Source organism: Synchiropus splendidus, chromosome 9 (assembly GCF_027744825.2).
Source record: "Synchiropus splendidus isolate RoL2022-P1 chromosome 9, RoL_Sspl_1.0, whole genome shotgun sequence".
Classification (NCBI taxonomy): domain Eukaryota; kingdom Metazoa; phylum Chordata; class Actinopteri; order Syngnathiformes; family Callionymidae; genus Synchiropus; species Synchiropus splendidus.
Genome location: NC_071342.1, coordinates 10,779,013 through 10,791,708, shown reverse-complemented (window position 1 = coordinate 10,791,708; position 12,696 = coordinate 10,779,013). Strand labels below are relative to the sequence as shown.

The following is a 12,696-nucleotide window of genomic DNA, read 5'->3' as shown; positions in this document are numbered from 1 at the left end:
GTCATGGTAAACAGCGACTCCCTCTGGCGACTTGAGGACACGGCACCATCGACTTCTCTACAGTGGTAGAAAACTCCAAATAAAACTGATTCAACTGCGCAAGAGTCAACAACCTTTATTTATCCATGTGCGTGCCACTCATGTACTAGGAAAGGTGTTACATGGTTTGAGAAGCTGTTTATGGTTGGTTTACATTTTTTCTCAATAATGGAGGCCATGAACAAGGATGGACAGAAAAACAAAGACATGACTGTAACAGTGTAAACACATTATACATAAAAGAAAAAAAAAACAAAACTCAATATGTATCTGTGACAAATTAAAAGTTAGTATGAATAAGAACCAAATCTCCTGAAAACCCAACCTTTTCTTTAAACCATCCTCAAACGGGTCAGCATACATTTCTACACAGCATGCAATAAGGCACCTATCTAACACAAGGAAGAAACCTATGCTACGGTTTGAAGCACAACTGTTCAAAAAAAACCAAAATAAAAAAATATTGCTCACCAGAATGTTCACTCCCCGCTGTTTGATCCCTTTCATACAACCCAAGCCATTTTTAAAAAAATACACTGGTTTGTAAAAGATAATTTACATAGAACAGTAATAGTGTCATCTATTGGGGGGGGAAAGTGATATTTTGTATACACAACCATTTTAGATAAATCCAAAGTTGTAGCTCAAGAGTTGGTTATCTATAGTCTATACAGCTGTATTGAAATAATGTCTCCAAAGCGATATGCTGCAATACAAGAGTAAAAGCACAATCAATCATAAGGACACCAGTCATGTAAGATGCTACCCAAGATTTTATTTTCTATTTTTCAATTTCCTCATGGCTGGATTGCATGTCATGAGAACAAAAAGGTGACAGCCAATATTGCTCTCTGTACAGTCGATGCAGCTGTGTGCTATCCCATCATTAACATACAAGGAAAAAAAGGGGGGAAGCAAAAAACAAAAAACACTTATAAATATACAAGATGGCTCAAGTCCAATGGAGCCCAAAGCCGAGAACGAGCTGAAACCCGCTTCTCTCCAACACATGGCAAATTAGCAACAGAAAAGGGGGAACATTGATCTTACTATCAAAAATGTATACTTTGGACAGCACACTAATCATCTATACATATATAAAAGAAATCAGTATTTACAATGAATTTGTTTACCTCACACTGGCTGAGTAGGTGAAAAAGTGATCTCATATTTTACAGGTTTTTTTTTAACCAATTGAGTGAATAAACACGCGGCTGAAAAGCACACGTGCTTACCTGAAGGTTCGAAACTGAAATCTATCAAAAAGACGGACAAGTGTTGAGCATTACATCACGGGATAACAATTCCAAGTAGATCTTTTAAATCACCGTCTTTAAAAGTGTTAAGGTCCTGCATTAATGAAGCAAAAGTCACTTATGATTAGCATCACACCTTAAACCAGAGCAGTCCCTCTATCATCAGTCTTGAGTCGAGTCTATTGATGCAAGTCCAACTTAGTAGCAGCTGGAGCAGTGGGGCAGATGAGGACAACTGGGTCTTCAGAGATGTCCTTTCAGAGTTTTACTTGGGGGGTGTGAGTACTTGACTGTCGGTGTTATGGGTGTGGTCAGGGGTGCGTGTGCTCTTCGGTGGGACAGCACGTGCAGGAGGGAGGCTCACTGGTCAACGTGGATCCGGTGGTGTCTGGAGAGGGACGACGAATGGCTGAAGCCTTTTCCGCACTGGTTGCACCTGTATGGTTTTTCCACGGACAGCAAGCGCTGCTTTGGGAAGGAGTTGTTGGGGAAAACCTCTGCCGATGTAATGGTGCTGTACTGCTGCGGCTGCGGCTGAGGGGACTGTGGCTGCTGCTGCTCTTGTTTTATCTCCAAGTGGACTCTCTGATGCCTCGCCAGGGAGGAGGAGTGATTAAAGGTTTTGTCACAGTGGCCACAGGTGTAGCTCTTACCCTCCGAGTGCACTCTTTGGTGGCGTGACAGCGATGAAGAATGATTGAAGCCCTTATCACAGTGATGGCAGACGTAGGGCTTCTCTCCTTGCTGGAGCACTCTCTGCTTCGGGGGAGTACCAAAGGTCATGGGTTTCCCGGGCTGCGGCGGTGAAAATACCGGGTTCTGCAGGTGAGTCTTGTGGTGGCGGGAGAGCGAGGAGGAGTGATTGAAGCCCTTGTTGCAGTGTCGGCAGGTGTAGGGCTTCCCTCCCGCATGAACCAGCTGGTGCTTCTTTAGATGGCGCTTGCGGACAAAACTTTTCCTACACATGTTGCACTTGTAGGGTTTTTCCCCCGAATGGACCCTCTGGTGCTCCCTCAGAGTGGCAACAGCTGCAAAACACTTGCCACACTGTCCACAGCGGTGAGGTTTGTCGCCGAGCACGACTGCAGCATGTGTCTTCTGATGCTGCTTCAGATTGGAGGTGGTCGCAAAGCCTTTACCACACTGCCCACATGTATATGGCTTTTCACGGGCATGTACCTCTTGATGCTTTTTGAGGTGTCTTCTCCGAACAAAGCTCTTCCTACACTGGGTGCACTTGTAGGGTTTCTCTTCTGAATGCAGCTTCATGTGTTCCCTGAGGGTCATTGCTGCAGCAAAGCTCTTGCCACACTCGGAGCATCTGTGTGACTTTTCGGACAAATGGATCATTTGATGAGACTTGAGGGTGAATGAATCCATGACGTCTTTGCCCATAATCTCGACTCCGGTGACATAGGGACTTTCCTTCATGTGAATCTTCATGTGCTGTTTCAGACTGGCCTCAACAGCAAAGCTCTCTCCACAGTGGACACAGATATAAGGGTTGAGGTCTTTATGGATCTCAAAATGTTGGTGAAGGTCAGCAATGCTGCCAAAGATTTCGCCACACTCGTTGCACTGAAGGCCATGAGCTTCGTGAATGATCACACCATTCTCCGACTCCACAGTCAACTCTCCACCATGGTCAGATTCCACTTTCACCACGTGTTCTCCATCAGTCTTAAGAAGAACTTCCCCCAGCAATGTCTCCGTTCCTGTGGTCTTCAGGTCAGCTCCGGTGACAAAGTGCATCTCACCATGTTCTACTTTTATGTAATCATGGTCTGACTCTGCTACTATGGCGTCCACGCAGGTGACAGCTCCAAGTTCTGTCCCTAGTCCCTGAATCTTCAAGTCGGAGCCATGGATCTCCAGTTCTAACCCACGCTTTTCCTCCGTCATGATCTCAGTTTCTGCTCCATAGTGTAGGTCGACATGGCTGTGGGCAATGACACACTCCGACCCAAGTGTGTCAAGGCCCGGCGTGTCACATTCAGTCTCTGACTCAGCCATGAGCACACACTCCAACCCCACGACCTCCGTTTTCTGGCCGGATGTTAACTCAATAAGGAGAATCGGGGAACTGTATCGCAGGTTTGTGGCGCAGCACGGATGCTCTTCAGTGTTCAGGCCTAAAACAGACAAAAAAATATATATAAAGAGACTTGCATGGCCAAAAATAAGAGTATCCGGCTATGAACTCAGGCTGCAATGACCAGTCAGCCCGTCGCCGACAGGCTCATTAGTCGACTCGTTGTGACATCATCATTCTATGAGCACAATCTGCAGTAAGAAATGTTTGGTGACCATTGCGACCCTAAAGTATGGGACCGTTTCACAAAAGACATACCTATTAAAAAACATTTACTTTTAAGTTAAAAAGTTTCATAACAAGATTTAAATGTTCCAACAACGTAAACATATTATTTTGTCAGTCACATTTAGATTCCATTTAAGAGACTACAAACAGACATGGGGTCTGTGTAAGTCAAACTGTACACATGTACAGACGGATTGTTAAGTGATTGGTCAACTATCAAAATAATTCGTTTCAGCCCCACTATAAACACTTAAAGTGCTTCAACGACTATATAAAAGTTAACACGTGAACATCCTGTTAAAGCTTAAATAATAGTAGGAAAGCAGTTAAATTAGTGATAAGACAAAACAAGTGTAAATGCATCAACAGAGTACACACCTATTTGAATATATACATATAGATAACTATTTGCTTACTTGCACATGGAAAGTTCAGTTAAACGCGAACATTTAAACAGAAACAAGCAAGCCGAACAGTGTGTTTTTAGCAAACTTAGCGCGTTAGTGAGCTACAACTAATAAATTCCGAGGCCACAAGCAATAATAGTCTGGTTCCGCCCTGGTCTGAAAAAAAAAAACCTTGCAAGCACAATGGCCCATAAACGCAGCCATCTATGAGGGGCTTTGTTCCTAAATCCTGACAGTCCGCGACACGATGTTTAATGTACCGCAGAGTTTTAACGGCACAGCGACGGTTGATAGCCTCCAAGCTGCTACACATAGCCGCCATAGCCGCTAGTTAGCTGGCTACGGTCTAAGGAAGCTGGTTAACCACCCAACAACATTATGTTAGCCGCTAATGTGCTCGCAAATTGAGCTAACTAGCTCTATGGCAACCACAACACTGTTAACAGGTGAAAACTACAACACTTACAACAACCGGGTGGCTTGAACGGACGCAATTTCAGTGTAGAATCTACTATCGCTGGCGACGCGGAACTTGTTCGAGTATTAACTGGCCATCTTGTGCCTCGCCAGTTAGCTCGCCTAAGATGGCTGCCGTGAGCTAATGTTAGCATCGTTAGCATCCGCCCAACAAGACACCATATTTGCGGATATTATAAATTTAAAGCCCCGTCGACCACCTACCTCACTGGCGTATATCAGCCAAAAGCCCGGTTTACGCCGAGCAGAGGTGATATTCGGCGGAAAGCTACGCGGTGTGCGAGTTAGCAGGCTACGAGCCAGACGCTGCTGTAGCTGAAACAAAGATGGCTAAACAGCGGTCCGTGCTGCGACAAAAGCCCGGGAAACACTCGGCTTTACTTACACGCCACTTCGCTGCATCCGCGAAAATCATAGAAAAACCACACGGCCTGATAACAGACACCAGATATTCCCCGTTATCGTAAGCGAAACGAAGCACTCTTAAATGGAAGCCGCCGCCGCCGACTGCGACAGCACCCCACAGCCCAAGAAGACGACTTCAATGGCGGCCTGGTGGATATTAGCAGCCTTACAGCCGAGGCTAGCAAGCCAGCTAATCCCTAACCCTAGCAATGCTAGCATTTATATCCAGCTCCACCGCAGGTTCGATGGTGGATCCAGGCGAAGACACCAGGGTGCACCACCCACCGCAGCCAGGCAAGATCCACTGGAAATAAAACCGCCCGCACATGCCTTAATTCAACAGAAAGCCACACACAAAGATGAGGTGATTTACCACAATCTCCTATCAGGCTGTACAATCTGCCAGCAAAAATTCAGTTCTGAGACCATCCAGGACACACATCGACAATATAAGAATCAGAGACATTAAAGCCCGATAAAAGGCCACCAATCTGGTATCTAGCACCGCAGTCCTACCGGCATAAAGAATGGCGTATAACAGACATTTAAGATGCATTTGTTTTTTTTCTCTTTATGTCACGTTACACTAGGAAATCAGCCAGGGCCTGTATTTTCCTATATCTAAGTTAGGGTCTGTAGTAAGCAGAGAAACAGCCACCATCACAGACACGACCCGCCATGACAAGGAAATATTAATTTCGTCCCCACTACTACTCGTAAAGTTGCTTGTTCGATTAGAACCATAACGCTGTGAATTCAGAATAAATCCAACTCCACACACCCACCTTTATTTCCGTGTGCTGTTTAAGTGAAGAGTACAGAGAACTTGGGTGTATATGCTTCAAACTCCGGGTGGAGAAGGACTTGGCGAGCTGCTGTGAGGCTCTTCAGACTGCTGCGTGTCTTCCTCTCTGCCTGTGTGTGGATGGAAGGCGCCACTGCTCATCTGGCGCCAACGTTGGACCACCGACGCACTTTAGCGAACGCTCTCGTTGTCGTCTCAAAGCACTGTGTGGCAGCTAGCGCCCCCTAAAGTTCTGGATCCATACATACAGTTCGGTTAAAAAAAAAAATTAAAAAAATCCATTGATCGTAGAATTAAATCAAGGAAAGTCTCCCTCCCAATATTCCACAGTTTTAGTAACTGTTTAGAAATGTCTTATTTATTAACTTTTTCCCCCCGATATTTTGACAGAGCGAGACCAACGAACCACAGCCGTATGATAAGGTAAGTTACACAGGAAGATGAATGACTCTGCAACTTTCGTTGTGACCAAATCTTCCCTTTTAATATATATATAGTGCACATTGTACTCTACTTATTTTTCAAAATTCTCATAATAAATAAAACTATTTTTTATGTACATTTGTGTAGAAATACATATTTCTAGTAAGTAATATTGATTTATTTGTATTTATTTTAAAATATATATTTTGTCATATTTATTGTAGCAAATTTGCTGTAGTTTTAATTTAATATCGCTGCATTTTTTTTTTTTTTTTGATCGCCTACGCCACAGCCCGAAATGCATGCAGTTCCACAAGAGAGTGAGTAAATATTTAGTTTTAAAGGTGGCAGAGATGAGGATACTGAGGTTTTCATTTGGAATGAATGAGTGGAATGAGTGGATCAGATCATGTGGCGAACAACGTTAGTGAGGCCATGCAACATGGACATGTGGAGAGGAGAGTGTGTTGGTGGAACAACATGAAGGATGGAGATACCACCAGGCAAATATGAAGACAACAAATGAGATCCACTGACAGAGGACATGAAGAGGAAAGGTGTTGTAAGAAGGATGATCGAGATGACTGAGGAGGAAGAAGCTGACTTGTTTTGATTAGTCATGAGAGGAAATGTAAAGAGAAGAAGATGAAAGCGATTAAAGAGTGTCCCTGCTTAATACCTTTTATATAAAGGCCAGTTTTGAGAGAGAGCTGTCAGTTCTTATGTGAATGACAAAAATCTTCTGATAGGTAACAAAGTCCAATAAATGCCCTGTAAAAAGTGGACATGACTCATTCAAGCATAAGCATTAGCCATTTTAACGTAACCAGCCTATTTTTTGATGGTTTAAAAACAAAAAAATTAAATTCGATTTAATAAATAAAACATTGGAATACAATATCCAGACTGTAATATTTATTTGCTCATACATTTGTACAAAAACTATGACTTAGCAAGTAATGATATATACATATATATATATATATATATATATATATATATTATATTGAATAATGATTTCCTTCAATGAAAATACTCTTGTTCTCTTGCTGTACCTAATGCTCACTCTGTTTCATTGTATGTCCTTTTATTTCTTTGAGTAGCCTGGCACCGTTTTCAATATTCTTTCATCACAATATTTTTTATTTATTCATAATATGAATCATTCTGTCTGCGTTTTTGTTAGAGTTTATTCTGTACATGTGCTTCTTCTTTCTCTTTCCGCTTCTCCCTTCAGGGGTGGCCACAGTGGATCATCTTCCTCCATCTCACCCTGTCCTCTGCTTCCTCTTCTCTCAAACCTACAAACCTCATGTCCTCTTTCACCACATTCATAAATCTCCTCTTTGAGCTTCCTCTCCACCTTCTGCCTGGCAATTCCAACCTCAACATCTTCCTACCAATGTACTGAATATCTCTCCTCTGTACATGTCCAAACCATCTCAATCTAGCCTCTCTGACTTTGTCTCCTAAACACCTGAGCACATGTGCTGTCCCTCTGATATGCTGCTTCCTGATCCTATCCATCCTGCTCACTCCCAGAGAGAAGCTCAGTATCTTCATCTCTGCTACCACCATCTCTGCCTCCTGTCTTTTCCTCAGTGCCACAGTTTCCAAACCATACAACATTGCTGACCTGACCACTGTTTTGTACACTTTCCCTTTCATCCACCCTTTTGTCACACATCACACCTGACACCTTTCTCCAATTATTCCATCCTGCCCGCACCCGCTTCTTCACCTCTGTCTCAAACCAGCCTAAGTACTTAAAATCCTCCACCTTCTTCATATCTACATCCTGTAACTTCACCTGTCCACTTGGGCCCCTCTCATTCACACACATGTATTCCGTCTTACTGCGGCTAACCTTCATTCCTCTCCTTTCTAAGGCAAGCCACAACCTCTCTAGCTTGCTCCCTGCTCTCACCACAGATCACAATGTCATCTGCAAACATCATTGTCCAAGGGGCTTCTTGTCTAACCTCATTTTTCAACCTGTCCATCACCATGGCAAACAAGAAGGGGCTCAGAGTTGAACCTTGGTGCAGTCCCACCTCCACCTTGAACTACTCTTATTCTGTACATGCTGTCTGTACGATTGTTATTTAAAAAAATACCATGATTTCATGATTATTCTCAGAGAAAGAGACAATAATAAACTATTTATCATAAACTACTGACAGCTAATAAAGTCAAATTCTTTACTTGTTCCTCATTATGAATGGAACGCAGCCTTTACTTTTTTTTTTGCAGAGAGTGATTCAATCAAGCCCATAAGAAATAGCTGCTTTTATATTTAATTGATTATGATATTGGGTCATTTTCAATTCTTGGTTAAAATGTCATATTTCTTGGAAAGCTTTTTGTGATTTGCCTGCTGTACGCAGAGGTATTTTTGGCAGACTATATCGCTGGGATTTTCTCATTTGTGAAGCAGCTTGTGCTGTCTGAATGAACATAAAGCATGTATGCATCACAGGATTGTGAGATCCGTGTTTATAAGCAGCATTGTTCTCATAGAAACTACAGACCTTTCAAGACCTATTTGACAGCACCTCCCATCCTCTGATTATTCAGGACAGGAGCGGCAATAACCGGTTTTACCATGTAAATACAGCTCATAGTTAACATTCTGTCACATGCAGGTGACTCACAGAGTTTCACTGGAGCTGGTAGCATCAGGACTGTCTCTTGCTCTTTTACTCACCTGTGGGGCTTGATCCAATTTAGCCGCTTCCTGACCAATTCTGAAAATGTCTCACCACAGCACACTGGATCTGGACCGGTACAGCGGCGTGGAGAAGCCTCGAAGATCAACGAGTCGAAACCACAACAGGTCGCAGGCCAAGAATGGAGATGTCCTGTGTGACTTCTGCACGGCGAGGAAGGAGAAGGCTGAGAAGTCGTGCCTGGTGTGCTTGGCTTCCTACTGCGAGAATCATGTTCAAAACCACTACGACTACCCGGCCCTGATGAAGCACAAGCTGGTCAAAGCTACTGGTCAGATGAGAGAGAAGATCTGTGCGCAGCATGACAAGCTGTTGGAGGCGTTTTGTCGGACTGATGAGACCTCGGTTTGTGTTCTGTGTATGATGGATGAACACAAGCATCACGACATTGTGCCGGCTGGAACAGAGAGGACTGAAAAACAGGTAATTACACCAGTGTGTAGACTGTAGACATCCTGGACCAGTCATCTGTATCCGTGTCCTTGTGAGATTGGTGCTGTTAGAGAAGTGAATGTTGACCTCTGCTCTGCAGTTATGAGTTGAGTATTTAAAATGACTGTCACTACAGAAACAACTAGGAACAACACTTCACAAATCCCAACAACGGATTGACCAGAGAATTAAAAAATGGCAGGATCTTCGACAATCCCTGGAGTCAGTCAAAGTGAGTGAGACCCGCTTCCACGGTTGTGTGTTCCATTCCGACTCTACAAGTGTCTGGTTTATTCCGTCAGCACTCGGCACAAACGGTTCTGGAGGAGAACGAACGCATCTTCACAGAGCTACTGCTGGCCATTGAGAGAAAGTACAACGAGGTGAAGGAGATGATCATCTCGCATGAGAACACGACTGTTAACCGGGCTGAGCTGGTTCTTGACCGTCTGGAGGAGGAGATCACTCTGTTGAGGAAGAAGCACAACGACTTGGAGAAGCTGTCGCACACTGATGACCACATTCACTTCCTACAGGTGAGACCACCAAGCTGCTGAGTGAAACGTCAACCATGGCTCATCTTTACTGTCCTACTCAGAGCTGGCAGAGTCTGTCTGGACCCTCGGGGTACGAAGACCTCAACAACATCAGCGTTGTTCCAAATTATTCCTTTGAGGCCACCAAGAGAGCCATTGCGGGTTTGAAGCTACAAGTGGAGGAAGTCAGCAAATTAGAAACCAGCAAAATCTCTGCAGCAGGTGGGACACCCCTCCGTACCAGTAATAATAGAAACTCATGCACATTTTAACCTGTTTTTTCTGCTCATACAATATAGCTTTTAATTTTTTTCTATTTTCAATCTTCTCGTGGTAAATGAAATTATTGGAATCTAATACCCAGATTTGTTTTTTGTATGTACATTTGTGTAGAAGTACATGTTTCTAGGAAGTAATATTGAATCATTATGCCCTTTATATTTATTTTGAAAATTCACTGTTGTTTTATTGTGTTTTCTCCTTAAATATTCTCCTGTTTTTTTAATATATATATGTAAACATTATATATATACATATTTCTCATGATACTGTATGTTTTTTCGTCATCATTCATTCACAGTGAAGGAAGTGTACATAACTCAAGAAAACGACAAGAAAGCAACAAATGAATCCATTTTAAGAGACGAAACACGATTCAGAGATGAATATCGACCAAGAGAGGAAGTAAGGATTCGAGAGGATCCCAGGACCAGAGAGGATTTCCTCAAATGTGAGTTGACATGTATTTCTCTGAGCTGTACCTCTCAAATTTGAACATCAAAGTTTTACAAACGGACCACAAAACAATGATTACCACATGCATTGAATAGAGTGAAACTTGTGAGGCGGAAGCTCAATGAGCTGCAGAACCGGTTTGGTGAAAGCAGAGTCCAGGATCATTTAAACAAACACTGGTGTTCCTGCTTTCTTCCCTTCAAATAAAGCTGTTTGTGTCCAAATTCTGAAATGTTCAAAAGCTTGCAAAAATATCATGATCATTCCTTTTTTCAGACTCTACCCACTTGACTCTTGACGTCAACAGTGTCCATCGCAACCTTCATCTCTCTGAGGGTAACAAAGCAGCGACCATGAAGAGTGAACCCAAGAACTACCCGGACCACCCAGACCGCTTCGACCACTGGCAGCAGGTGAGAGTCTGATGAGAAAACTATGTGTTTGATCTCAGAATGGAGGACAAGTCGAGGACATTTAGATGAATGAAGTGTCGGTTTACCGGGTGGCAGATTACTATCGGGGATACTCTGGCTTCTTTTGACCCGATGCAGGGATTCATTGGTGATATTCCTAAGCTAGATTTGAAGAATAACCGCTCCAGATCTGTCTCAACTTAGAGTTCAACTTAGATGCTCCTATCGAGTTTCCCTTTTGTAACCACGACCTTAGACTTGAAGACGCTGCAGTTTAGCAATGACGAACAAAGATAACAAGTGATCAAAGTCAACATTCAGAGAGCATCTCCAAAAAAGAGTTTATATCAAGTCTTAACAGTATTAACATCTTCAGTGATCTGGAACTGACTCCTGTTGTGTCTCAGGTGCTGTGTAGGGAGAATGTGAGTGGGACTCGATGCTACTGGGAGGTGGACTGGAAGGGAACTGAGGTCGATATGGCTGTGACCTACAGGGGAATCCGTCGCAAAGGCTCCAGCAACGAATGCAGCCTCGGATGGAACGATAAGTCCTGGAGTCTGTACTGCTCAGAGTCCAAATTTTCTTTCGTGCACAACAACAAGAGCAAGGACATGCCGGTCCCACGTTCCTCCCGTATCGGTATTTATGTGGACCACGCCGCAGGAATCCTTGCATTCTACGGTGTTTCTGATGAGATGCAGCTTCTGCAAAAGATTCAAACTGTATTTACCGAGCCAGTCTACCCGGCATTCAGTGTGTGGGGATTTGGTAGCAGCATTAGACTGTAGCCGAGTTGCTCTGGTGACAGTGACGGGGATCCTAATCATTTGCCCCTCAGCTAATGGACATTCTGATGATTCAGTGTTTTATTATATTTTCATTTGATTAAGACCTTGAATACTGTCAACTAGTTGAGAATATGATTGTCTACATGAATGTCTCACTACGTGCTCTGTAAAAGAATGGAATTTATTGTAAAATGCAAATCATAATGATAAATAGTGATTAAAGCTCACAATGTTATGTTGTGTCTGAGACGTTTCTGAGAGGATAAAGTACATGTATGCAAAACCTTTCAAAGAAGTCACACAAGCTGTGCTTTAAAAGATGAAAATGCTCTCAAATAAGTGACTTTTCTTTTTGCTGGGACACTGCGGCTTCACTTCACGTCACTGCAATATGACTGAGCTCACCTCCTGCTCTCTTCTCACATGATTGTACATAAAATCACTAAATGAACATTATGGTAATGATTTCTGATGAAATGATGATATTATATTGATGATATTTCAATATAAAAAATCATATATATGCTGTAACAAACGGGTGTTGTTTACAAAACCAAGGCCTGCAATATTCTCATTATTTCGACGGTTAATTCAAAGTAAGTAAATTAAAGAATCTAACAAATACTAAAAACAACCAAACAAAAAACATTTAATTTTTGACGATGAGACTTAAATCACCAGGGGAAAACAGACGTTCTGACTGGAACTCCTGCGCACCCTGTGCTGTGGTGACCTCTAGAGGCAGAAGCTGGAAGTCAAACTTGGCTTCACGGATAAAAACAAACTGTTTTCTATGTTAAATAAATCATTCTGAAGGAATTAAATAAACTGGGTTGGACTGTGGAAGTGGTCAGGAGTAACCGAAGGTTCCCACACAAGTGCAGAAAGGAGCCACGAATATAAAAATAAATTAAAAAAAATATATATA

General features: G+C 42.8%; 2 protein-coding genes across 7 annotated transcripts; one reads left to right on the top strand and one right to left on the bottom strand.

Moving 5' to 3' along the window:
- Window positions 1–99: 99 nt before the first annotated feature.
- si:ch211-198a12.6 (uncharacterized protein LOC563253 homolog) lies at window positions 100–5,897 on the bottom strand. Of its 4 annotated transcripts, none has more exons than XM_053875605.1 (2): window positions 5,690–5,897; window positions 100–3,427 (listed from the first exon to the last, which is right to left on the bottom strand). In XM_053875605.1, the coding sequence occupies exon 2, from the start codon at window positions 3,306–3,308 to the stop codon at window positions 1,656–1,658; it is 1,653 nt and encodes a 550-aa protein (XP_053731580.1). In that variant the 5' UTR covers window positions 3,309–3,427; window positions 5,690–5,897; the 3' UTR covers window positions 100–1,655. The 4 variants fall into 4 exon arrangements, with proteins under 4 accessions (XP_053731580.1, XP_053731582.1, XP_053731581.1 ...); XM_053875607.1 differs by lacking the exon at window positions 5,690–5,897 and adding an exon at window positions 5,278–5,359; XM_053875606.1 differs by lacking the exon at window positions 5,690–5,897 and adding an exon at window positions 4,885–5,165.
- On the top strand, window positions 5,607–11,986 carry LOC128765141 (tripartite motif-containing protein 16-like). Of its 3 annotated transcripts, XM_053875610.1 has the most exons (9): window positions 5,607–5,963; window positions 6,100–6,132; window positions 8,900–9,284; window positions 9,430–9,525; window positions 9,596–9,829; window positions 9,892–10,051; window positions 10,410–10,559; window positions 10,841–10,977; window positions 11,385–11,986. In XM_053875610.1, exons 2-9 carry the CDS (start codon window positions 6,125–6,127, stop codon window positions 11,766–11,768), a joined length of 1,554 nt encoding a protein of 517 aa, XP_053731585.1. In that variant the 5' UTR covers window positions 5,607–5,963; window positions 6,100–6,124; the 3' UTR covers window positions 11,769–11,986. The 3 variants fall into 3 exon arrangements, with proteins under 3 accessions (XP_053731585.1, XP_053731583.1, XP_053731584.1); XM_053875608.1 differs by lacking the exon at window positions 5,607–5,963 and having other exon boundaries at window positions 6,003–6,132; XM_053875609.1 differs by lacking the exons at window positions 5,607–5,963; window positions 6,100–6,132 and having other exon boundaries at window positions 8,775–9,284.
- The last annotated feature ends 710 nt before the right edge of the window (window positions 11,987–12,696 follow it).

Coding starts and splice junctions, on each gene's coding strand:
- si:ch211-198a12.6 (XM_053875604.1), bottom strand. CDS start 4,642: ATGCTAACGATGCTAACATTAGCTCACGGCAGCCATCTTAGGCGAGCT. Junction 3,428..4,488: donor GTTCAAGCCACCCGGTTGTT/GTAAGTGTTGTA, acceptor TGTCTGTTTTAG/GCCTGAACACTGAAGAGCAT.
- LOC128765141 (XM_053875608.1), top strand. CDS start 6,059: ATGTCTTATTTATTAACTTTTTCCCCCCGATATTTTGACAGAGCGAGA. Junction 6,133..8,899: donor AACCACAGCCGTATGATAAG/GTAAGTTACACA, acceptor GTCTCACCACAG/CACACTGGATCTGGACCGGT. Junction 10,560..10,840: donor CAGAGAGGATTTCCTCAAAT/GTGAGTTGACAT, acceptor TCCTTTTTTCAG/ACTCTACCCACTTGACTCTT.